The sequence below is a fragment of the Heloderma suspectum genome, chromosome 1 (assembly GCF_057233095.1).
Source record: "Heloderma suspectum isolate Gila_16-S chromosome 1, 16-S_ref, whole genome shotgun sequence".
Lineage (NCBI taxonomy): Eukaryota > Metazoa > Chordata > Lepidosauria > Squamata > Helodermatidae > Heloderma > Heloderma suspectum.
The window spans coordinates 178,692,464-178,716,778 of NC_139458.1; the positions used below are offsets into that span (position 1 = coordinate 178,692,464).

General features: G+C 41.3%; 1 protein-coding gene across 1 annotated transcript in view; it reads right to left on the reverse strand.

Moving 5' to 3' along the window:
• The window catches only part of BAZ2B (bromodomain adjacent to zinc finger domain 2B), a 144,268-nt gene that overhangs the window by 68,466 nt on the left and 51,487 nt on the right, over positions 1-24,315 (reverse strand). The window contains exons 5-12 of the mRNA XM_084811337.1: positions 23,621-23,814; positions 21,701-21,913; positions 18,315-18,710; positions 12,715-13,333; positions 10,911-11,210; positions 8,271-8,331; positions 5,326-5,434; positions 4,952-5,053 (exon numbers count right to left, since the gene is read on the reverse strand). Coding sequence (XP_084667463.1) covers positions 4,952-5,053; positions 5,326-5,434; positions 8,271-8,331; positions 10,911-11,210; positions 12,715-13,333; positions 18,315-18,710; positions 21,701-21,913; positions 23,621-23,814 — 1,994 coding nt within the window. The remainder of the gene's footprint in view (positions 1-4,951; positions 5,054-5,325; positions 5,435-8,270; positions 8,332-10,910; positions 11,211-12,714; positions 13,334-18,314; positions 18,711-21,700; positions 21,914-23,620; positions 23,815-24,315) is intronic.

Sequence of the window (24,315 nt, forward strand, 5' to 3'; positions counted from 1 at the left end):
CAACTCTCTTGCCACTACACCACATCATTTGTACAATATCCCCCAAACATCTTCTGGTTTACATTCAATGTTTCAAAGCACTCAGCCTTACAATTTAATAAGCTACAGTAAAGCAAGTATAAGATTAGGAGAAAAAGGTAATAACGGATACACCCTTGGTTTGAAGTGAATTATCAGAGTTTGTAGTTTCAAAGTTAATTAGTGAAATTTCAAATTAAGCATGTTAACTCACATTTAACTGGGAACAAGGACAGATTATCAAGAGTTTACTGGTGGCAAAGGGCAGATACTCAGTAATCTCCTCACAGAATAACATATGGAATTTGCAATACCATTTGGTATAAACATTAGAAGGTAGTCTGGGTCTTATAGAAGTAACACATATATAGACATATATGAAAGCAAATACAAAAAACACACTTATGCTAGCGAGCATAAACATAGCAAAGTAGCATAAGCTACTACTCTGAATAAAACACATTGCACTTGTCATTAACGTTCTCCAAAGCACACGCATTGCAATAAAAAAGATCCCCTAGCACTGAAGAGTTACTTACCTCCATTTATTGCTCTCCAAAATTTATATCCTGTTTAGCTCCACACTAACTATAATGCAAGAGTGCTCGTGCTCTCCATGTTCCTTAAATGTCTTCTGCCTCCACCCAAAGTGAGGACAAATATCATGAATTCAGAGCTACCACTCTGAATAATCAGAAGGTTCATCTTGTTTGCCTGGCTGGAACTGATCTTAATGTGGACTTGACAAAAATCTAACCAAATATGTACCAAGACCTGGACAGTGGACATTACACAAGAGTCCATAACTGAGCAGTTAACCCCAGGAAGAAATCTAAACTAATTTGCCAGAATTGTTCTCTCAGTTTTCAATACATGTATTTGTACAGTAATGGTATTTCAATGGAGACATACAGTCAGGGCCAGAAATATTGGAACAAGGATAACAGTTTTGGCAGTTGGCCTCTGTACACCACCACATTGAAGTTGAAAGGAAACACACCCAGATGGGAGTGAAGTCAGGACTTTCAGCTGTAATTCAAGGGGTTTGACAAAAGTGGGGCACTAATCATTCAGGAAGGACAGCCAGTGGCATACACACACACCCATTGTCGGTGGCTCATAAGTAATGGAACAAACCAACATCATTTCAAACTTAAGGATCGCCTTTAATACCTGGATGAAAATCCTTTGCAGTCAATGACTGCCTGAAGTCTGGAACCCACGGACATGACCAAATGCTGAGTTTCCTCCCTCGAGATGCTTTGCCAGGCCTTTACCGCAGCTGCCTTCAGCTGCTGCTTGTTTGTGGGTCTTTCTGCCTTCAGTCTGGTCTTCAGTAAGTGAAAAGCATGCTCTGTTGGGTTGAGATCAGGTGACTGACTTAGCCACTGAAGAACATCCCACTTTTTTGCCTTGAGAAACTCTTTTCTCAAGCTTTTGCTTTCTCAAGTAGCTTTTGCTGTATGTTTTGGGTCATTATCCATCTGCAATATGAAGTGGTGTCCTATCAGTTTGGCAGCGTTCGGCTGAATCTGAGCAGAAAGTATAGCCTTATTCACTTCAGAATTCATCCTGCTGCTTTTATCAGCAGTCAGGTCATCCATAAACACCAGTAACCCGGCTCCATTGGCAGCCATACATGCCCATGCCATTAACACTGCCTCCACCATGTCTGACAGATGATGTGGTATGCTTTGCATCATGAGCTGTTCCTTTCCCTCTCCATACTTTTCTTCCCATCATTCTGGTACAAGTTAATCTTGGTTTCCTCAGTCCAAAGAATATTATGCCAGAACTGGGAAGCCTTTTTAGGTGTTTGCTGGCAAAGGCTAATCTGGCCTGTCTGTTCTTGAGCGTTACCAGTGGTTTGTACCTTGTTGTGAAGCCTCTGTATTTACATTCATAAAGCCGTCTCTTGACTGTAGATGTTGACAATGACATGCATTCTTCCTCAAGAGCGTTCTTGACCTGGCTAGATGTTGTGAACGGGTTCCTCTTCACCATGAGCAGAATTCTGTGGTCATCCACTTTAGTTGTCTTCCATGGTCTGCCAGGCCTTTTGCTGTTGCTGAGCTTGCCAGTTAATTCCTTCTTTTTCAGGATGTTCCAAACTGTTGTACTGGCCACTCCCACCGTTTTTGCTCTCTTTCTGATGGGTTTATGTTGTTTCCTCAGCCTAATGATGGCCTCCTTCACTCGCATGGACACCTCTTTGGACCTCATGCTAGGAGTTCCAGTGAACAGCTACCAAATGCAAATGTAACACTCAGAAGCACCTCCAAGCCTTTTATCTGCTTGATGGGTCATGGGTTACCCAGGAAACAGGCCACACCTGGCCACACAGCTGCCTGTCAGCCATTCGTTCCATTACTTATAAGCCACCAACGATGAGGAGGGGTGTATGCCACTGGCTGTCCTTCCTGAATGGTTAGTGCCTCACTTTTGTCACACCCCTTGAATTACAGCTGAAAGTCCTGACTTCGCTCCCATCTGGGTGTGTTTCCATTCAACTTCAATGTGGTGGTGTACAGAGGCCAACTGCCAAAACAGTTATCCTTGTTCCAATATTTCTGGTCCTGACTGTATAGCATATTTCCTTTTTGGCACACAAGCATTTCTGCCAATCAGAACTGGAAAAATAATTATCTGAGGTGGAGCCCTCACATCCTCTTGCATGGGCAACGTTTATAGTCCAAACAGAATTTTGTTCCTTATTGATGTGATTATGTAAATCAGGTAGAATCAAGCAGCAAGGACACAAGAAAAAACACCAGCTGAAATCTCAGCAAAGATACGTAAATAAAGTGGTGTGATCTGGATCTAATAATGTTACTGACGCTTTGTGTTCTAGCAGGTAGAATTGATTTTAGAAGAGACCCAGGTATAGTACACTGCTTAAGAGTTAGATGAGAAATATTGAAGAAAATAATTTAAAAGCTTAGTAGGTATTGTGCAATATGTTAAATAATTAACTAAATCAATCAAAAACTTGTCATATGGTCTTAACAGTGCATTAACTCATCCAGATCAAAGTTTTGAGTGCATTCTATTCACCAAACTGTCTTAACTGTCATGTGTTATCCATCCTCACTCCCATTTTTGTCATCAATTTTCCTAAGAAACCTTAGCAATTGCATTTCGGAAAGCTGCTATGATTTTACCAAAGATTTTTCAACTGCTCACGACAGTATAATCACCATGATTGCTTGAGGGAATCTATGAAAGTAAAAATAGCAGAAAAACAGTATACAGTGTAGTGTATACCCACTGGGAAAGTTAATAATTTTAATGTAATGGATTCCTCAAATAATCCTGGGAATTTTAGCCTGGTGACGATTCTGAGAATTTTCTGTCAGAGATCTTTAGACCTACTCCCAGAACTACAGTACTCAGGATTTATTGAGAAGAGGAAACGGCTACTACTGAGTTTCAGTCAGTAACAGAGATATATCCTGAGGCCTACTGCTCTTAAACAGTCAATGAAATGGTAAGCTTATTTTTTTACTGATGGCAGGAACTCACATGATTGAAAGCTCCTCATATGAGAACCCGGGCCTAGTATCCACAATGACTTACATCTATAGCCATGTGTTATTGACCTCTGCTTTCATGACTAAGCACTTGTATGAGCAGCCATAGTCCCCCATTTTTCTTCAGCTACTAGACAAAAATCCAAATAGTGCTGTTCCTCAAGTGTTCTGTTTCACATTTTTATGGCAAGCACCTGTTTTTGTAGGAGGTCTTGCATGGGCAAAAGCAAATTGCTCCAAATTTTCAGGAAAGTACTTTGGAGCGCTTGGCTGGTATCTGCATATACTTGGTTTATAGCTAGGGAAAATGTCATTAGGAAAAAAGACCATATATATACCCCATACCCTAAAACCATAGAGAATGAGACAATGCCACCACATAGGAATAAGCAAAGTAGTAACTGATTCAACACAAATTAGGATATTGTAGTATGGAATATAAAAGCATATCTAGAATAAGGAAAAGTTCCAGTTAGAGAAGTCCACAGAAGTTAGGCAGTAAATGAAAAAAGATATGTAAGTACATAGAACTGCAGTGCTAAGCATGTATACTTGAGAGTAAGTCCCACTGAACTCAGTGGGATTTACTTCTTCTAAGTAAATTGGCATAGTATCAGGCTGCATGTTCGTTAAAACAGAGAATGGTATCTCACATGTAAATGTAAAAAAAAAAAGGCCTTACAAATAAACATTTATCATATACTTCCTGGATCTGACTGCCTTTTCCAACTTAATTATATACACCCTACAGAGTTTGTCATACATTCTCTACACAAAACAAACATCTCTGTAATTGACTCTACATTTCAACCAACATCACAGAGACAACTGAATAAAAAACATGATGTGTATATGAAAACTACTACTTGTGACAACAGCAAAGCTGATCTAAGAAATATTCAAATGAATATACCAGTGCTCAAATTATAGAGGAAGAGGTGCCTTTAAATTAAATCCAAAAGCCCGTCCACTGTCTCTCCCCATTTTTAGCCAAATCATGCCCCCTAACCCCATAGACTTCTAAAAACAGTAGCTACAGGGTTGACACAATGTAAAGCAGGGATGGCCCCCATGCCCCCACCCCACCCTGGAATCAGAGCACTGGAATATACTTTACCTCAAAGGCCAATGGTATTAGATGACTGCAGTTTCCAAATTTGATTCTGTGAGGTGCTGAGCACCTGTAATGTGAGTCTGAAACCATTAAGTTGTGAAGGTTTTCCAGAACTTTCCAGGGTCAGGTGCACAGTCGCTCACAACTACTACTATCAAGTCACATGTATGGCTGTAAGAATAAACCAGCTAACAATAGCAATGCTCCAGAGTGTAGTAAAAATTATTTCACTTAGATTTATGATACTACTCCTCTGATCAAAGACTTTACTTTTTTAAAAAGCGGATACCTGCGGTCCATCTCTGGCTTCATAGAAGTCACCCACTCCTATTTTTGCACTGAAGCTGAAATTGTCCCTTGAGATATCCATTATTCCATTTCTGCTGAGATACTGAAAAAATCACATATTTTTCCACTTCAGGTTTTAAGTCATTACAACCCAGCTTTGATGTACAGCTAATATTAGAGAAGTCAAACGTTTTGCATATTCTGGCAAGGGGATATGAATTTACAAGAGGTCAATAAAGAGGCAAGTTAAGGTACATTAGCCTCTTTTAACCATTAACCATTTTGCATCAAGGAACTTTACAGGAAGAAAAAGTTCATTTTAAAAATAACAAGCATGCTTCGTGAGTACCAGAAAGCATAACGTTTTAAATATACCTTTACTACTTCAGGGTACTGCCTTAGCTTCTTTCCACACGGTGCATAATATGCTACTTCTCCTTGAAGGCGGCCACCAAAGTTCCTTATTCTTGTTTCTCTTTGCCAGCTGCAGTAAATAATTATATGCGAAGAGATAAACAAAGACAGAAATTCTGGTCACAATGTGAAGTCAATGGACCTCCACTAAAGCAAACATGCACAGGATCAGGCTTGCACAGCTGCAATCCAATGCACGCTTCTTGAGAGGCCACTGAACTCAGTCAAATAACTCATGAATAGGACTAAAGTTCTCAGTTCTCAGAAAAAGTAGCAAAATACAAAATGACAACCTGGCAGCACATTTTACTTGGAAGTAAGTTTGACCGAGTGCTGACCTATACGGGCCAAAGTATAAGGAAATGTCATATATTCATACAACAGCCTTCCCCAACCTGGTGCCCTCATGATGTGTTGGACTGCGACTCCCATCATTGGCCACGCTGGCTAGGAATGATGGGAGTTGCAGTTAAATGCATCTGGAAAGCACCAGCTTGGAGAAGGCCGTTAAACAAAGTAAATTACGCAAAGCGATAGTGACTGGCCTTACACAGCAAGCTTCAGTAATAAACTCAGGTTTCCCAAGTCCAATTTGTGATTCTCTAGACCCCAAGGGATCTTAAAGGGAACTGGATATATGGCAGGATGCAGAAAAGGAAACATTGTGCAAGACTTGCTCCTGTAGTCACCCAAAGACCAAAAGCTGCCCCTAAAAGGGAAAGTCATTCATTTATAATTTATTATATTTCTATACCGCCCCATAGCCAAAGCAATCTGGGTGGTTCACAAAAATTAAAAACCATTAAAATACATTACATATAATATAAAACTATTCAGGTAATAACATAGAACAAATAACACACAACAACAACAGCAATAAATATCTAAAACAAAAACCATCAGCCAGAGACAATCAAGAGACTCATTATATACTGCCAAATGCCTGAGAGAAAAGGGCAGTTTTCATCTGGCACTGAAAAGATGACAACGTTGGTGCTAGGCGGGCCTTGTCAGAGAGATTATTCCATAAATGGGGGACCCCACTGAGAAAGCCCCCTCCCTTGCTGCCACCCTCTGAGCCTCCCTCAGAGGAAACTCCCAGAGGAGGGCCTTAGATGCAGAACGTAGTCAGAAATAACTGCCCAGGTTCAGCTGCAATTTACTGAATGGAGTATATGTGACATCTGAACAGTTAAAGCAACCCAGGATAGTTTCAAGATAAGGGAAGTGTAGAATGTGAGGTGATGTTTCCGATTTCAGTTGGGATATATAAAGAAATCTGAAGTGTTAGAAACTGATTCTGACCAGGATCCAGCAAGAGCTAACACTTAAAAAAAAAAATTAAGATATTGTTACTGCACCTTTGAAGCCAATTTTATTTGACAAGAGACAATGTTAGAACAATAAAATAAAAAATACAATCAACTGAGAGTGCAGCATAAAACATCTAAAATAACAGGAACAGTAAAAACTCCGATTTATAACATAAAAAGGGACAGGCATCTATTTAAAAGCCGACCAGCATCTAGGGCAAGGGTGTCGAACCTCTTTCAGTTTGAGGGATGAATTCCATTTCAGTGAATCTCTTGGGGGCTGCACTCCAGTGGTGGGTGGGGCTGAACACAAAAGGGGCAGGACCAAAAATACCAGCATATTTTAGCTTCAAGCTCTTACTGCCAGTCACGAAACCTTAGGAGAGGCATTTCAACATTTTAGAATGGGAAAAAAATGCACAAACAATTGGTGGTTCCCCCCACCTCAGGGGAAAGGGGCGGGGCCAAGGAAAGGGGCATGGCAATCTGGGGAACCACAGAGGGCCATGGTCTGAGGCTCGAAACCCCTGATCATTAAGGCCCGTTTTAAAATAGTCAGGGGGCTGCCGCATGAAAATCCTGTGGTAGGGCATTTGGTAAAGATGGGGTCATAAGGGAAGCCTGAGTGAGGCAAGAGCAAAGTGCTATACACAGTTCATTACCAGGCGACCGGAAGGAGTAGGAAGGAAGAAGGAGGCAAGTCACAAGTAATGACAGATGCCAGCCAGGCTATGGATGTTCTACTTCCCAGCAGGGAAACCATCCCAAACTTGGCAAGTTGACACATCCTGCCAATCATCCAACTGTTGGGACCATCCCAAACTTGGCAAGTTCGCTCAGAGAAACACAGAGGGATGGCTTTATCTGTCAAGCTGCCTAGCACTATGTATTATAGGAAGCTTTATGGATTTCTATGGAAATATTCACCTCCTCGGCAGATTATTGATGAGCAATTCTAGCTCTCTTGATCACTCCCAAAACGTGCGCCACATTTTTGGGGGGAGATCACTTTGTTAATACAATCTTGGATCTCACTTTCTCAGTGCAGAACCAGACATTACAAGGAAAACGTATCCCAATCCTGTGTTTTTCACATAAGCCAAATGTAAGAATGGGGGAGGAGACTTGCTGAAAAGAATCAGCAGACGGAAGTGGCTTAACTCCCCCTGATTGGCCCAGCAAGTAGTTTTAAATAATCCCCCACCCCCAGTCTGGTTCCAAAAGTGGATGGAAGCTTGGCTGACTGAGATACGTCCCAAGGGGAAGGGGGGATTTTCTGGACAGAATTAGTAGGTTCAAGTGGGGCTAAGCACCCACACCTCCCATGAATTCTCGTCTACAAGTGCCTCCTCCTTCATGTGACTTCGGCAAACATGGATTCAGGAAAACACATTTGCCAAGCTGACAATGACAACTACTCTCTTTTCAAGAAAGCAAATCTGATGTGAAAATGTAGTACAAATAACTATTGTACTCAACTTTTTATATCAATCATAAAGTCATGCTGGCATCTTAAAATCACTACCTTTCAGAATGTAAGCAGCCACCAACAAATGATTCCCGAAATTTAACTCAGAAATTTATTTTACATACCCATACTCCAGAGGAACGCGCAATTCTCGCTCATCTGTTACTCTTCGTCTTTTTGAAGTACCTTAAACAGAATTTGATGGATTAATTTTACAATGAAACAAACAGAAATTACAGTTTTGCTATTTTTGACCAAAAATACTATAACTGAATAGGTTATTTATACCCCTGTCCTCTCATTCTCCTTGCACCCTGTGCCTAGTCAAAAACACAAGAAAAAACTAGCAGAATACAATTTGCTAAGAATTAACTAGTACGTTTCTAATGTTAGGGTGGTAATTGTATACACACGTACCTGCGAGTAAGTCTTACTTCTGAGTAAACATGTATAGGATTGTATTGTAAGAATTCTTTTAAAGCAACATATTTAGGAACAACACTGTTGATTAAACAGTAGATCAAAAGAAAGTCCTAACAGCACTTCCTTAAGTTTAATTGAAATCAAGGAATTGTATTTCTTCCAGTTAATATCCCAATTCATGGCAATTCCATAGCCAACATGAACCAGTGTGTTTATGGCCTTTCAGAATGCTGACATGACATAACATGACATGAAGCATCTCATCCTTTTCCACGGACCATATTTTCACACAATGAACACACCTCAGATGTTCATGCCCCAAGCTTTAATGACATTTTCCTGTTCAACAGCTCTTCACAATGAAGTCCCAACCCATTTTTTCAATGCCTCAAGTTTAAAAAGCAGTTTTGGAAGTTGGTGCAAAAGCTGCTATATAGGAAATTGGGGGGGGAATCTGGTGTACCCATGGAAACACCGCTTATACATATGTATACAAGCTGGAATGCCTCAAGTACAATTCAGGGGAACTCATGACAAGCCCAGCTGGGCCTCCATTTTACTTTTCCCCATACAAACAGCTTGACAGTTCTCCCTCCTATGCACACCACATTTTAGTGTTCTGCAAGTGCACTGTTGCAGGTGGAGGGGGGGGGAGAGAAAAGATTAAAGGTTTGCTGGGCATGCACAAGCATTACTGCATACCTAAAAGGATTCACTTGTAACCAATGAGATTCTGTGTTTTTAGAAACAAGACGTATAGAAACAAAATGCCTTGTCACTTCTCTTCTACAACCCAAATGTGGTTAATTTTAGTAAAATGTAGGAGGTCTGTAATATCCTTCCTGTAACCCCAGTTGCTTACTTGAATTTTACCACTTGGTGGGATTTTCTTCCAAGTAAGCATTTTGAGGATCTCGGTGTTACGGAGCCAACACCTGAGCAATGTCCCAGTTTGATGGGAGGTGCTATAGCTCAGGGGGCCCAAGTTCAACCCTGGCATCTCCAGGTATGAAAGACTCCTGCCTGGAACCGTGAAGAGCTGCTGACAGTCAGTGTAGACAGCACTGAGCTAGATGGACCAATGGTCTGACTCGGTGTGAGGAGGCTTCCTATGATATCCTTTAGACCATATACACATTACATGTCCTCAGGTCCCACTGAAATCTATAAGCATAAACTAACACGTGCAATTTTGCACCTTTTACAGGCATGTCTGTTTCATCGATATCAGTGGGACTTACCTCCAAAGTAACGCTTCTGAAATCACTGTGTAAACATAACTTACAATGTCAATAAGACTTGGGAAAGGCGGATGAGACTCTGACTGGATTGCCTTGCCTTCTTCTGGGGTAACAACTGAGAGGCAAACATCCATTCAGCAGGACATTCATCCTGTCTACTATATTTATCACTTAACCCGCCATCTCAGAATATGAGTATTTCAATCTCCTCCTTTTGAGCACAAAAGAGAAGGGGGGGCACAAATGAACTCAAGGTTTGCACAGCTTATTCTCAGAGCAGGAAACAATGGTTTCTCACTACATCTGAACCATCACTGCCTCTGAACATGGAGGTTCCATGTAGCTATAGACCTCTCCTCCATGAATTTGTCTAATCCCCTTCTAAAGCCATTCAAGCCAGTGGTCATCACCATATTTTGTGGCAGCAGGTCCTATAGGTTTGCCGTGTTGATCCAGGACCTGGGAATCCCAAACATTCTCTAAGTCTTTAGGTAACTACAGCATCCAGGTCCGAAATTGCAAACTGGATGACAAAGTGGGATCAGGATCCTGTAGTTACCGAAGGACAATGCTCTACCAAAGAGCAGAACCAATTTTGATTCAGTTGACGGCATTCCTCAATTGCATCTTGTAACAGAAAGACAGGCAGAAAGAGTGTAACAGGGAATAAAGTAGGGTTAGGTCTGGTTGCCTGTGAGATGAATGTGCAAATCTCAGACTACAACACCCTGTGGGAAGTGGTTCTAAGCCTCTTCACTCCCTCAGCTTCCTTCACCCCCAGGCCAAGAGTTAGGATAACACTTTGGGGAAAAGGGGAATATACAGTCATTTTTCACTGGAAGGCATAGTTTGTGGCACAGCTTCCCAGTGGGGTGCAAGAGATACTCTGCCATTCTTACATTATGAAGAGCACACTTTTTCCAGTACATGGGTTAATCTTTGTGCCAGAAAATGGAACGCAATGTAGTGCTGAGATGCAAGAATGCAAATGTAACAGGGCAGGAGTCTGCAAAGTGCTGAAGAGTTGTGATCCCTGTTAGATTCAGACAAAAGAAAATCTCTCTCATAACAACATGTTGTTATATAAAATAACTGCAATACCACAGTGGGTGCTTGAAGTAAGCCCAGGGGAAGGTGTGCCCACAAAGACTGGTGAGGGAGACTCAGGGCATAAAGCAGCTGGAGCAGAACTCGGTGTCTTTGCCACTTGGAGATTAAGTGGTGTTGAGCAAGCTGCGAGACTGATGGAAGAGCTTTTGGCAGAGGAAGCCATTTTGTTCAACTTAATTGCAGACTTCTCTCCCTCCGTGTCAGTCTCTGATTCATCTGGGTCTTTATCATCTTCTTCCTCATCATCTTCTGATCCTTCAGTATCGGAGGCTTCTGAATTACTGTCAGATTCTTTGAGGAAACAGAGAGGACCATGAATTAGAATAAATGAATGCAGCCTTATTCTAGCATTCATTTGGACTATGGGGAAATATATAAGCAAGAAGTACATAAGAATTCCAAACAATTTAGCGCAAAAAACCAACTAGCGGAATGCTATGTTTGTTTTGGACCCACTCATTAGCTTCACATCCTGATCCAGAAGTAAAACCATCTTATTGCCCTACAATATATTATCACCACCCCATTTGGGGAGCATGGCAGCATACATTTATGGCTTTGAAAATCCATCTTGGGTCCTTTTTCTGACTTAATGTCGGGCCTGCACAACTTATGACACAGCAAACACAGCCCACCAACCATATATTGTGGCCTACTGAAGTGTTGTTTTTTCAGGCCCAGGTACACAACAAAAACTAGACATTTCTTGAGGCCTTCATGATCACCATACATGTCTGTCTGGTGGGCTGCATTTGGCTTGGTGGTTCACGAGGTGTGCAGGTCTGTTTAAGGTTTAACAGCATACAGCTCTTCTGCCACTGATGATAGTTCACAAATTGAAGCCAGTGCAGAACATTCCAGCTATTCTCATCATCACTTTAGGCAAAATTTAAGGTGCTAAGTTTGGACTCCACATAGCTTTAATTAGTTTTGGTTCCTTATTGGAGCCTACAGGACTGTGCATGATACAACTTCATATGATGTCCAAAAGTTTGTTAGCTGCAATCCTATACCCTCTTATCTGGGAGCATGCACCATTTACCTCAATGGAACCTCTGCCCAGATATGTATAGGACATACAGCAAAACTTGTTTGTAACTCTTAACACCCTATTTTTATGTACACTTACTTGAAGTAAATCCCACTAAGCATAATGGGGCTTATTTCCAGTTCAGTGTGTTTAAAATTTTTAAATGAAAATATTTAAATTAATGCCTCAGGCCTGCCTCGCTCACCTCCCCACTACCCTCCCAAGGCTTCATACTCTAGTAATAAATCCTCACACCCTTTAGAACTTATTCATCAACCTTCACCCCACTAAATGTCTCTCTCATAACTACTGTTTCCTATCCCAAATAGTGATCTATCAGCAGCAGCAGCAGCAACAACAATGTTTTGAGTATGGCCAATATTATGCTTCATTTCGGCTGGTTCATCAATAAATATCTCTATTGTTCTGATCTCGGGGATTAACAGTTTCATATGGGAACCAGGATGGAACAATGAGCCTCAGTATGACTACTCATGGGGCAGGATCCAACAGGGCACAACTCCTAATGTAAATTACATTGTGCTAACATAACTATTCTTGCGCAAGACCAACAGCACGCTGGCACGCTGATTTCCCTGGAATGCTACTGGCACTGCAGTAGAGCAGTTTACGCCAGCGCAACACAATTTATGTTAGTGGTTTCACCCGGTTGGATACTGACCATGGCGTTTGCAGGAAGGAAGAGAATGGCTTTTAGAATGCTGTGAACATGCATTTAACACAGTTTCTTTAAATTAAATAAACCTGATTGACTGTCATCAGAATCCTCATCTTCATCTTCATCATCCTCATCTTCGTCCTCGTCGTCATCTTCATCCTCATCATTTGAATCTTCAGAATCTTTACTGCTAAGGATGTCTGAATCTGTTCCTCTGAATTGTTCAACTAATGATTTTGCAGAAGGATGGTTTTGTTGTGTTTTTACTGCTGTCATTGTATTATTGCTGACTGCCTTTTCCTTTGTTGGACCAGGTAATAATGGAGAGGTAGAAGACATAACAGGTGTCCGGTTGCTTGGTGTCTTTTTCCCACACGTGCTTAAATTTACTGGTGAGGAAAAGGTTATGCTGCTGGAAGTAGATATGTTTTCGCTGACCTTGGGCTGAGATTTGGATTTGGTGGTAAGCGCGAGAGGAGCCTCCTGAATGACGCTCTGAATTACTCCATTGGGTTGATGATTACCTAAAAGTGCATTGGTCAAGAAAGGGTTAGAATGGTTGTTTTCTAAAGAGGTGTGTTTTTGATGAGCTGGTGATGAACTGCTTGGCTTTGGACTTGATAATGCTGTGATAACCTTTTTCAGGTTCTTGGATGACTCGTGTTGTTTCTTCACCTGTGCTGGGAATGTTTGTTTGTACTGTTCCTGCAGAAACACAGAAGACAGCAAAAGGTATACCTAAATGCCATAGAAAATGCCTTAATAACTGAGCTCTAAAAAATTAACTTAAATAGATGGTGAGCTTATCCTCATGGAGGATAAAGCTATCAGTGGCTACTAGTCATGATGTCTATATGCCACCTTCAGCATCAGAAACATTATGTCTCTGAATACCAGTTGATGGGGAACATGAGTGGGAGGATGCTATGGCACTATTATCCTGCCTGTAGAATTCCCATTGAGGCATCTGGTTGGCCTCTGTGGGAACAGAATGCTGGACTAGATGGACTTTTGGTCTGATCCAGTGTGGCTCTTCTTATGTTCTTATAAATAGCTGTGTAAATATGTAAGCTGCCTTGGACTTCATAAATAATAGTAAGAGGTAGTTTAAGTAACATTCCATTGATTAATTGTCCCTCACTAAGGATGTTGCAGGAAGAGAAGGAAGCGGAATGTGTTCTCTGTCATTCTGAAGAGTCACTACTACACATGCAGAAAAAAGGGGTAAGGGATGTCCCACAGTTAATTATGAAAGATCTCTCATTTCTAACCTCTGAATACATTTACTTGATACAGGAAAAAACAGAGCCATGTTAATGTTCGCAAGGATTTGTTATGAAAGAAGGACGTTTCCAGTCCTGCTTACCTGGAAGCAAGATCGACTATAATCAATGGGACTTACATCTACGTAAACAGGATTTAGGAATGGGGTATAAATAAAATATCACAACTGTTCTTCCAATAGGGAGGCATATTGCATGCTTCAGTGGTTAACTGCTGCTAAAGTGTTTCAATCTTCCCATCTGTGGTGTCTCTGTCTTATAAACCTGCCCATTCAAAACCCTGTTGTCAAATGTAATCCATGTGAATGCCAACGAAATGAAACTACAAGTAATTTGTAAAGCTTAGTCAGAAAAAATGTAGCACTGATTTCAAAATACCGTTGCATAACAACAAAACAGGAGCTAAAAAAAATCAAGCATTGTAACTGAAAATTAGAAAGCATGAGCTGACAGTTAATATATGATTAAAAAAAAAAATCCATGGTGTCTGAAAAAAAACCCTGCTAGACAACCTATTACCCATTCCCATTTGAAAAACAAAAGAAAACAATCAATACACAACTTGATCATGCCATCCAGTTCTCACTGACTTTTAATATGGAATTATCACTACTTTTGTGCCAATACCATTGGTATAATTACACTGTGACCTGGTTCACATGATCAAATGAACCCATGTGACTTAAATAGGCCACTGTGGTTTGCTGGTACCCACAGACACCCATTCCATACCCCCCCCCCAGCTGCAATGTGTCATATTGTGGAACCCCAGTGTGGGTGGGTTGTTGGCATCGTTAATAAAACACCCACAGCCCCATGGGTCAATTTGATCATACAAACCAGGCTATACGAGTATTCTTCAGACTTATTTCAAAGGCAATAAGAATACCATACCTTCTGCAGAAAAAAATACAGAAAATATAAAAAGAGTAATCATATAGAATTATCATGGAAGATTAATATACTCAGTGTAACAATGTCCACTATGTAACCAAAACTAACAAAAATGAAGTAAATGTGTTTAGGTTAGTTAGATTCTTCTACTGGAGTGCATTTTCAATTCCAAATTATCAATTTTTAGTTGCTAAGCTTCCTAAATATCATCAGCGTGCCAAAAGTCCTAATCCAGCCTTTCCCAACTTGGTGCCCTCTAGATATTTTGGACTAAAACTACCAGGATTCATGACCATTGACCATGTGGCTGGGGCTGATAGGAGTTGAAGTCCAAAACATCTGGAAGGCAGTCCTACTCTTTCCTTGCAAGATTAATGCATTGTAATGCATTGGGTTGGATCCTTCTATTCCACCAGTGGGAAGGTCTTTGAGTGGAGTTCTGCTCCAAACACTCATGCTGGCAGAAAGGGATGGGGAAGCAATTTCCATTGATTCCCAATCACTCTGTGACCCCCCAGCCCCACCTTTCATACTATCCCTCAACCCTCTGGAGCAGATTTTGGAGGGATATAGGGAACTGCAAGGGCAGGGAAGAATCAGCAAATATCACCTCCTCCCACATTCTGACTTGTGGAAAAGCTGTGCTGGATCAAAACCCTCCTGCTGATGGAAGTAGCCTTCTATATGCAGTAGGCGTTTGCTGGATCCAAGCTCAGTCTTTATAACATATCCAAATGTTTCTGTAGGCTTTTGTGCTTGTGCGCAACAGCACAGGTTCATAAGTGTAAGAATCCTCCAATATTGTGAGAGAAGAGGAAATGATGGGAAATTAAATGCCAATTTTTCCTTTTTCTTTGCGGAGGCCAAGTCTGACAGACATTTCAAAATATGAAACTCAATATTGGGCTCGTCATAGAATTCTAAGGTTGGCACAGCAAGTCCCCCTGAAGTTTATTTTTTGCTCCATCTGTTTGTTAAGAGGCCTGCAGCTCACAAATCTAAAATCTGATTAGGACATTCCAAGGAAGCAGGAAGAAAGGAAGTGCAAGGTTGGGTCTCACTGAGAGAGAGAGAGAGAGAGAGAGAGAGAGAGAGAGGTGCATTCTGTATCTGTATTGGCGGATTAGCACAAATCACACCTTTCTCTCACTCTGGATAAGTTCTAGAAGGATGAGAAGAGAAAATGCAAATCATTCCATGCTTCCCCTCTTGTCCCTCTTTGCAAAGTCTGAAGTAGCTCTGCGCCTACAGTGACTAACTAGACCCTCCTTCCAAGATGTCTGACAGCTCAGAGTTGACAGTGTCTTGATGTGTGATTTGTCTGTTCCCATGAACCTAGTAAAAATATCTGAAGCAAAACAAACACTTATATTTCCAAGTAGTTAATTGCTACACTTCATCTCTAATGTCACTTTAGTACTACATTTGTGGGGCCCATTGTGCTCATCCATGAATAGAGCTTCTGGTCGATATTGCTAGAGGTGGTACTACAGATCTGATACTAATGCAGAACCTTTCCACTAATTTCTTCTGCACTGTCCTTGCCTCAAGGCTGCATGTCTTCTGTGCAATTCAAGTGCAATACTTGGTATCTAGGAAACTACAATACTTTCCTCAGATACCGAATCCATTGCTGTTGTAATTGCTGTGTAGAATGTGCTTGTCCAAATGCCACAGGCCCCTACTGGGTGTATCTGAGACATGGGATTTGTGATGAGGCATAAAACTATACCCCATGCCTACAAGTTTAATTTAGAGTGGCATTTTTCTTTTCTTTAATTGTTTGGAAGCTGTGTGCTCACCAGCTTAATAGTTCCAGCCCCGTCATGCTCTACTAACTTTTTTTAAAGTTGTGTGTAGTAGGATACAGCACTTTCTCCAAGCAGAGTTGGGCCGCCATTTTATTAACTTTTAATATAAGTGTTTTAAAGAAAAATCTATGCAGCATGTGCACTCCTTTCCCTCTTTGTTAAAGTATACAACTAGCAGGACTTTTAAAAGAGCAAATAGCTAAAGTCATTTGCATGGTTAACACCCAGAAACTGGAAGTAAACACTGGGACAGCAGTACCAATGGGTGTAGCTGCACCTACGCACAGCTATGGCCCCAGTGCTCATACAAAACAATGGGCTTTCAGGTAGCATTAGGGCTTACAGAAAAATGGCCCCATGTAAGGAAGGGGTATGTGACAAGGCTTTGACCCCTTTGGCCTAAGTCAAAGAGAAGCACATTATGCCAACCCTGTTACTTCCCCTCCCAGGAGATCCATCCTCTCCCTCCCTACCTCACCAGAGAGAAGCACAGAACTCCTTCCCTCCTTGGTCTTTGCTTCCTCTGTCTTTTACATATGGCTCTTCATTTACCCCACATTTCCTGGTTCTTTTGCCTTGTTTGTAAGTAGGCCATTATTCATGAGAAGACCTGTGCAGTCAAAACAAAACTGCTGATAGGAGGAGTCTCCTGGAAGCTCTTTCAATGGCAGGTTAGTGCTTCCTCTGTAGCTCCTATCTCCATTCAGCCTTCTGTCTTTTCATTCCTCCACTGATCAGCATTACAGATCCCTCTTTTGCATTTGGGGACTCCAGCAGGATGGGACTGAAACCCAGTTCATACATTGGTATGTATGACAAATGGGCAGTATCATCACTCTCAAGGTGGAGAAAAAAGCGTCCACCTTTCCTTTCATTATGCATATACTATTTAGTACAAACCAGGCACTCCACATTAAACCTGAATGGTATGGAGGTACATGATGCCGTGCAATTCTTCCCCCTCAAAAGGGAAGAAGGAAGCTTATGTAAGGCGAGCCTCTGTATGTTTGGGCATTCATGTGGACTGCTAAGTTCTCACAAAATGATAGCTGCTTGGAGGATAAAGGAAAGAACAAGCTACTCCACAATAGGTCTAATGGTGCCAGCTCTGGTAAATGCTCTACCGTAGGGGTCAGTATATTTGTTACATTTATATTCCGCCTTTCCTCCAAGGTCAAGGCAACATGCATGGTTCTCACCATCCACCCCATTTTGCCCTCACAACAACCCTGTGAGGTAGGTTAGGCTGAAAGATGGTGGTTTGCCCAGCGAGTTTCATGGCTGAGTGGGATTTGAACCTGGGCCTTCTCAGTCCTAGTTCAACACTCTGACCACTATACCGCACTGACTGACATTTCTTGACAGTATTCTTACTAACTACAGGTGAATTTTTGATGTCCCACAACTTTCATACTACATTGATTCTAGGAAGCAACTATGGTAGATTTATCATTGAATGTAAGAAAAGCCATTTCTAAAGTATTTGTAATGCTAAAATAACACAATTAAACAATCTAAGCCCATTTACTGTATGTACTGTACAGTTGTAAAGACAACTATAGACTTTTAAACCTTCCACTATGTTGAACTAAAACTGCCTTTTATCTGTCCCAAGATGAAACCTGTCATATAGCCTAAATGAAAAACGAACCCTCCCCCAGAGTACAGAGTGTACAACGAAAACTAAGATCTTCTCACCCGGTTTGATCTTACATCAATGGTCAAAGGGCTAGGTTCTTCAGAGGTATTTTTATTCCCTGCCTTGAGTAGATCAGGAGAAGGAACTATAAGTTTTAAGAAAGTTTCCTTTTTGGCTTGATTTACCAAAGACAAAGGGTTCACATTGGGCACCAATCCCGTAGACTGTATTACGCTTGTGTGTTTGTTCACAGATTCCTCCTTTGCCTGAGAGCTTTGGAAAATAAAGGGAAGCTGCTGTGACAAAACCTGAGGCTGCTTCTGCTGGGACTGGAATGATGAGTGAGTCTGGCTATCAGACACAAGAGGTATTGGCTGGTGTGTTCTCTTTTCCTGGGGCTTTTCCTGGGGCTTTTGTCCATCTGCTTTCATGTCTGGTCCACTATGCATTAGCACCTGAAAGTACAGAAATATATCTTGATTGTTGTTTGACTATATTGTTAGCTGCTTTGAATATATAGGAATGTGGGATACAATTATAGTGAAATTAATAAAATATTTATGCACACACAAACTTAAAATTGAGGATCTAGTAGTTCATAAGGATAGCAATTAATTGCTAAATTAGTCCCACAGCAATCCAAAACAAAAACAACAGGTTGTACTGCCACTGCCACTGGCACACTAACACACTCACAACACACAGACACAGGAACTAAAACTTCTTTATGTTGTAATAATCTTAAAATAACCTTACAATATATCTCCTTCAGCTTATTTCCTGTCAGATCCTTTTACCATGTGAAGTTAAGGTTTAGAAGGAAAAATATACTGCTTTGAAAAATTCAGTTACTTTTGAATGTATGCCACACTATTAACCTAACGGAACACTGAGGTTTACATTCTGGCTACTGGTTACTGGACAGTGTTAACTGCTATGTGAGGAAAAGAGCTGCTGTAAACAGAATTCAGTAGTCATGGCAACATTCAGGACATCTGAACCTCTGCGACACAGCGTACTTCATTTGCCTGATATCTATTTTAGATTTACCTAGTTTACAATAAAATAAAATGCCATGGGTCAGTTCTTTCCTAGAATGTATCTGCCAATGAATTTAAGGTGCTTTAGTTTGTCTTATGACATTAAGGCTGCAATCCTATACATAGCTTGCCTGGGAGCAAATCCCATTTAGCTCAATTTACTTCTGAGTTGACATGTATAGGATTGTACTGCACCTATTTTAGAAAACTATTAGCAGCCAGGAAAAGCTGTCTTCCACTAGTTATGATGGTTTATTTATTATAGCCTGTTTTTTTTTTTAATAGATTCCATTTTAAGAGGAAAATAACAATGGGTACTTCTAATACAGCCATTTATTATGGAATTAATATATTTAGCCATTTTTACATAGAAAGGATGCCATTGCTCTCCCACTGCATTCCAGTGTTTCTGTTTTGTCCTTCTGTCTTTTCTCAGACCTATTTTGTAGTGTGTGTTTTCTCTTACAATACAGTTATATTCTCAGCATATTCAGCATGGCCTGGCAAAGTGAAATTGAGCCTTTTCAGGGCTTCAACCCCTTTAACTAGTAGCTTCCTTCTTGCCCCTTTCTTTTAAAGCAGCTATTTAGTGGCCACAGCATTTCTGAATTGCTGTTAATTAATAAATTCCTGTTCCCTGTATCAGAGAGGAGGGGAGGGGTGGTTTTAATTCTGTTTTACTCTTTGCAACCAGAGCAATTGCTCACCATCATTTGTGATTTTTATTATCACAGTTGCTAGGTTGCACTCATTAAAATATATTTTTTTTAAAAGCACACTTGCTCAGGGTTCAAAGAAGAATAATTAAAGACACCCCTCCTGCCCTGCAGGGAATAGGAACTGACATAACAGCATTTATGAAATGCCATGGCCTCAGCCACACAGAAAGCTACTAGTTAAAGCAGGGGTGCAGAACCAATTTTGGGTGAGCCAAATGACATCAGTGGGAATGGACATGTCAGGGTGGACACTGAGCCCATAGAATCCCAGAGTAGTTCTGATTCGGAGGAAGAGCAGTCGCTCCTGGGAGAGGAGCGCGCCCCTTTTTCCCAGGGCCCGCAGCTGATAGAGATTCCTCCCACCAACATTCCTAGATTAGAAAGCAGTCCAGGGAGTGACCCAGCACCGATAGCAGACTGGTTGGATGCGCGGCGCAGACGCAGAGAGCGGCGCCAAATGGAGAGCGCGGAAAGGAGGCGTAGCGCCCGGTTGGCGCTCAAAGAACGGTTGCGCACAGAGGATCCAAGGGAAAAGGGGAGGGATTCTCCCTAGTCCGTATATTCAGGGGTCTGCCAGTAATTGCCTTTCAAACGGGGACCAACTGTTCCAACTTAGGGCATAGGGATGCTGCTGCTCAGATCTAGTTGCTACCTGTAGAGTTGTTAAGTTGTGAAAGAAGAATAAAGCTTTGAAAAGAATCCCTTTGTCTGCGTCTGGACTTGGCTACTGGATTAGACTGAGAGAGCCCTCCAAGCAGCCCTTGACAGGACACATCCACTGGGTCATCCCCTTCACCCATTCCCTTCGCCCATTTTGCTTTTCTCCATGTTGAGAGGTACGGAACTCAGGGTTGGAGAGAATCACGGAGAAAGGGACTTGGCCGGTGCTACACCATCCAGCGCTAGCTGAGTCCCTCTCTTTGCACAGGATGTGTAGTCCTCTTAGGCATGACACACATCCCCAAAGGACTTGGCCAGTGCTGGGAAGAGTGGCTGCTCCTCCCAGCACTGGTCTTCAGTTTTGTGCAGTGCACATCATCCCTATGCAGACACTGCATGGCATGCAAATGGATTATCTAGGTTAATAACACATGGGGCAGAGACCATTTTAACTGAGGCCACAGCATGGGGGAAAAGGGGTGGCCCTCTCCACATGGTTCTGACCCTAATCTCTCTCTCTTCCCCCCCCCTCTCTCACACACACAAAGCTATTTAATTTTTTTAAAACTAGACACATTAATTGGAATCACACAGTTAATGTCACATCTAGTTTGGCCCTTGAATGCTGTGAGGAACCACCATTTTAATTGCAGTGCCGACTGACTGCAGAGAAGCAATACCCTAGTGTGGAAGCATCCTATACCATTTGTCCTAAAGGAGGGTTGGAGAAGCTCCAGCCTGTGAACCAGCCCAACTAATGTCCATTATGGATCAAGTTTCTGAGAAGAGCTGACTATTTCTGTTTATGATTGTATGGTATAATGTGAGACCTCTTGTATGTGGTCTTCCTCCTGCTCCCGTTATTGGAATTACAGCAGCATGCAGGTTATGCTGGCAAAAAGGAGCAAGGTTGACTACTGCCAAAATATGGTCTGCACTATCCAGTAAGCCAACCACATAAAGCTACAGAGACTGGCCTTTAAAATACTGTTCAGCAATTTAAGGCAACTCTTAAGATTATCACACCTTGTTCTTATTTTTCTGCTGTGCTTCACTCTCTGAATCAGAGTCATCATCTTCACTTTCTTCAGCACTTTGATCTTCCTCTTCCTCCTCCTCCTCATCTTCTTCCAAATCATCTGAGTCGCTGCTACTAATGCCTTCACTGGAGGTGTCCGAAGAGGAGCCAGAATCACTTTCACTGTTGCTGGAACTATCCACTGTTTTCTTTCTGGGTTTCTAAGAAGAAAGATAAAATTTGTTAAAAATCTTTCACTATCTGATCACCCAACTCTTACTAATAGGAACACAATAGTCTTCAGATGTATCTCTATGTGCACCAGAAGACAGAGCTGAACTTGAACCTGCAAGACCTATGTTGAGGTCCTGCCTCCACAATGGAATCCATCATGGAATTCATCATGTGTCATTGGGCATTTCACTGCCTCTCAACCTCAGTTCCCATCTGTAAAATGGGGATAATTGTGGACTATCCCAGAGGGTTGTTGTGAGGCAAAACAAAATAAAGATTGTATAAGATTTTGCAAACATGAAGTGCTACATTACTGATGTTCATGCTGATCTACTGGGTAGCATCATTTTCAAAGGCAATGTTTCAACCAAACAGTTCTTACAAGTTGGGGTTGTACAACAGCAAGCGAGTGCACTGCCTTCTGCCCACTCGCCACCTCTGCTTTGTGTCAGCTTTCATAAACAACCCAGGGATGTTCCCGCATGATTTGACTTGTGAATCTGGAACTCTTGAATTGTTGAGGAACACATAATCCAGAGTTTTAATCCACAGCTTGTTGTTGGGTTAATGCTCTGGGCTGTTTGTCTCACAGCAACTCAGAGTTCTGGGTCTGCATGTCATATCAAACAACCAGCAGTACAGGGTGTTCCTGAGTTGTTTATGAAAGTGGTTGCAAAGTGGAAGTGGCCAGCTTGTGGTAGAGAGTATGCTTGCTCTGGTGTGGCCCTGCAAATTCATGGGTTAAACAACCTATGAATTGGAATTACAACTGGAATTGAAACTCCAGCTTGTGCAGAATGCATCAGTCCGAATATTGGTGGGGGCAAGGCGATTCGAACATACAACACCTATACTGCACCAGCTGCACTGGTTACTGGTGCATTTCCAAGCCCAATCCAAAGTGCTGGTTTTGACCTTTAAAGCCTTAAATGGTTTGGGACCCAGTTACTTGAAGTCTACACCCATATCAGCCTGCCTGCATTTTAAAGATCAAAAAGAGAGGCCCTCCTCATTTGCCCACCCATTAGAGCAGTCAGGTGGGTGACCACACGTGAGAGGGCCTTCTCTGCAGTGGCCCCAGACCTTTGAACAAGCTGCCATTGGAGGTCCGCCATGCTCCATCATTGCAGACTTTTAAGAAGGCCTTGAAAACATATTATTTTACCTTGGCCTTCTACTGGTATGACTGCTATTGTTGCTGTTGCTGCTGTTAACATTGTTGTTGGTTTTATTGTTTTTATATTTTATCACTTTTAATATTTTAATTGTTTTTATGTATTTTATTGTTGTAAGCTGCCTTGGGAGGCCTACTGCCCTGAAAGGCAGCCAAGAAATATTTTAAATAAATAAATAAAATAAACAAAAGCCAGGTTATTGTTGTTGTTCTGATGCATGCGACTGCACAATGTGTTAGGACAGATCTAGGAGTACCTTTGTTAGTACACTCTTCAGACTTGATCCAGTTCTAACTGTATGTATGCAACTAGTAGTCCCAGATAAACATGCATATCCCATCAATGGACACATTCATCAAGTTTTCCAGAATGGTGTGGATGTCCATCCACATTAGCAGCATTAGCAGTTGCTGTACACACCATTTCCAATCCAGCAAGGGACCTTCTTTTGCAAAAAGATTTTCCTTGCTAGGCTGATGTTAATATGTCTTTGAAATTAATATTTTTTGCTCAGTTTACCTTATCCTTTATTTTGTCAGCTCTGGCATCCAGAATCTGGTTTTTATTTTGTTCCTGGTTACATTTACGACTTCCTCCTACTGAGGTTATAACCTTTGCCTGTCCTGCAGAACTTGTAGTGGTGGTAGATAATATAGATGTGTTGATGCCTGATACTGAAGTGGTACTGTTCCCATTTACTGATCCATTAACACCTTGAAAAACAATAAAAAAAAGAAAACTAAGCTTTAGCAAATATCAAACACAAGTGAGAGTCAAATATACTTACACATGCACTAATTGTAATGGGATCCATTTTGAAAGAGGTTTTTACATACATACTGAAAACTCTTCAGTAAAAGAAAACAATATGCTTAGTGTGAACATTGTAAAAAAAATCAAGGGAAGTGTTAAATGGAAACTGTCAAATAAATTAACTATTTTAAGTGTATAGGGTGAGGAAGCACAGTGACACTGCAGAGACAACTACATTCAGTCGGCGTGATAGAACTATATTCTGGTGTTTGGTGGGGGGTTGAGTAACATTTGTTTATTTGTTTTAGTATTTAAAAACTGTAAACCACCTTGGGTGCCTTGGCAGAATGGTAGTATAGAAATGTATTAAATAAATATAAATACTGAAAATTTCAGGCAAGCACACTTGAAGAGAAAAACTGGCATATTCTGAGGAGTAACAGTCATAGGTATTTTTTAAA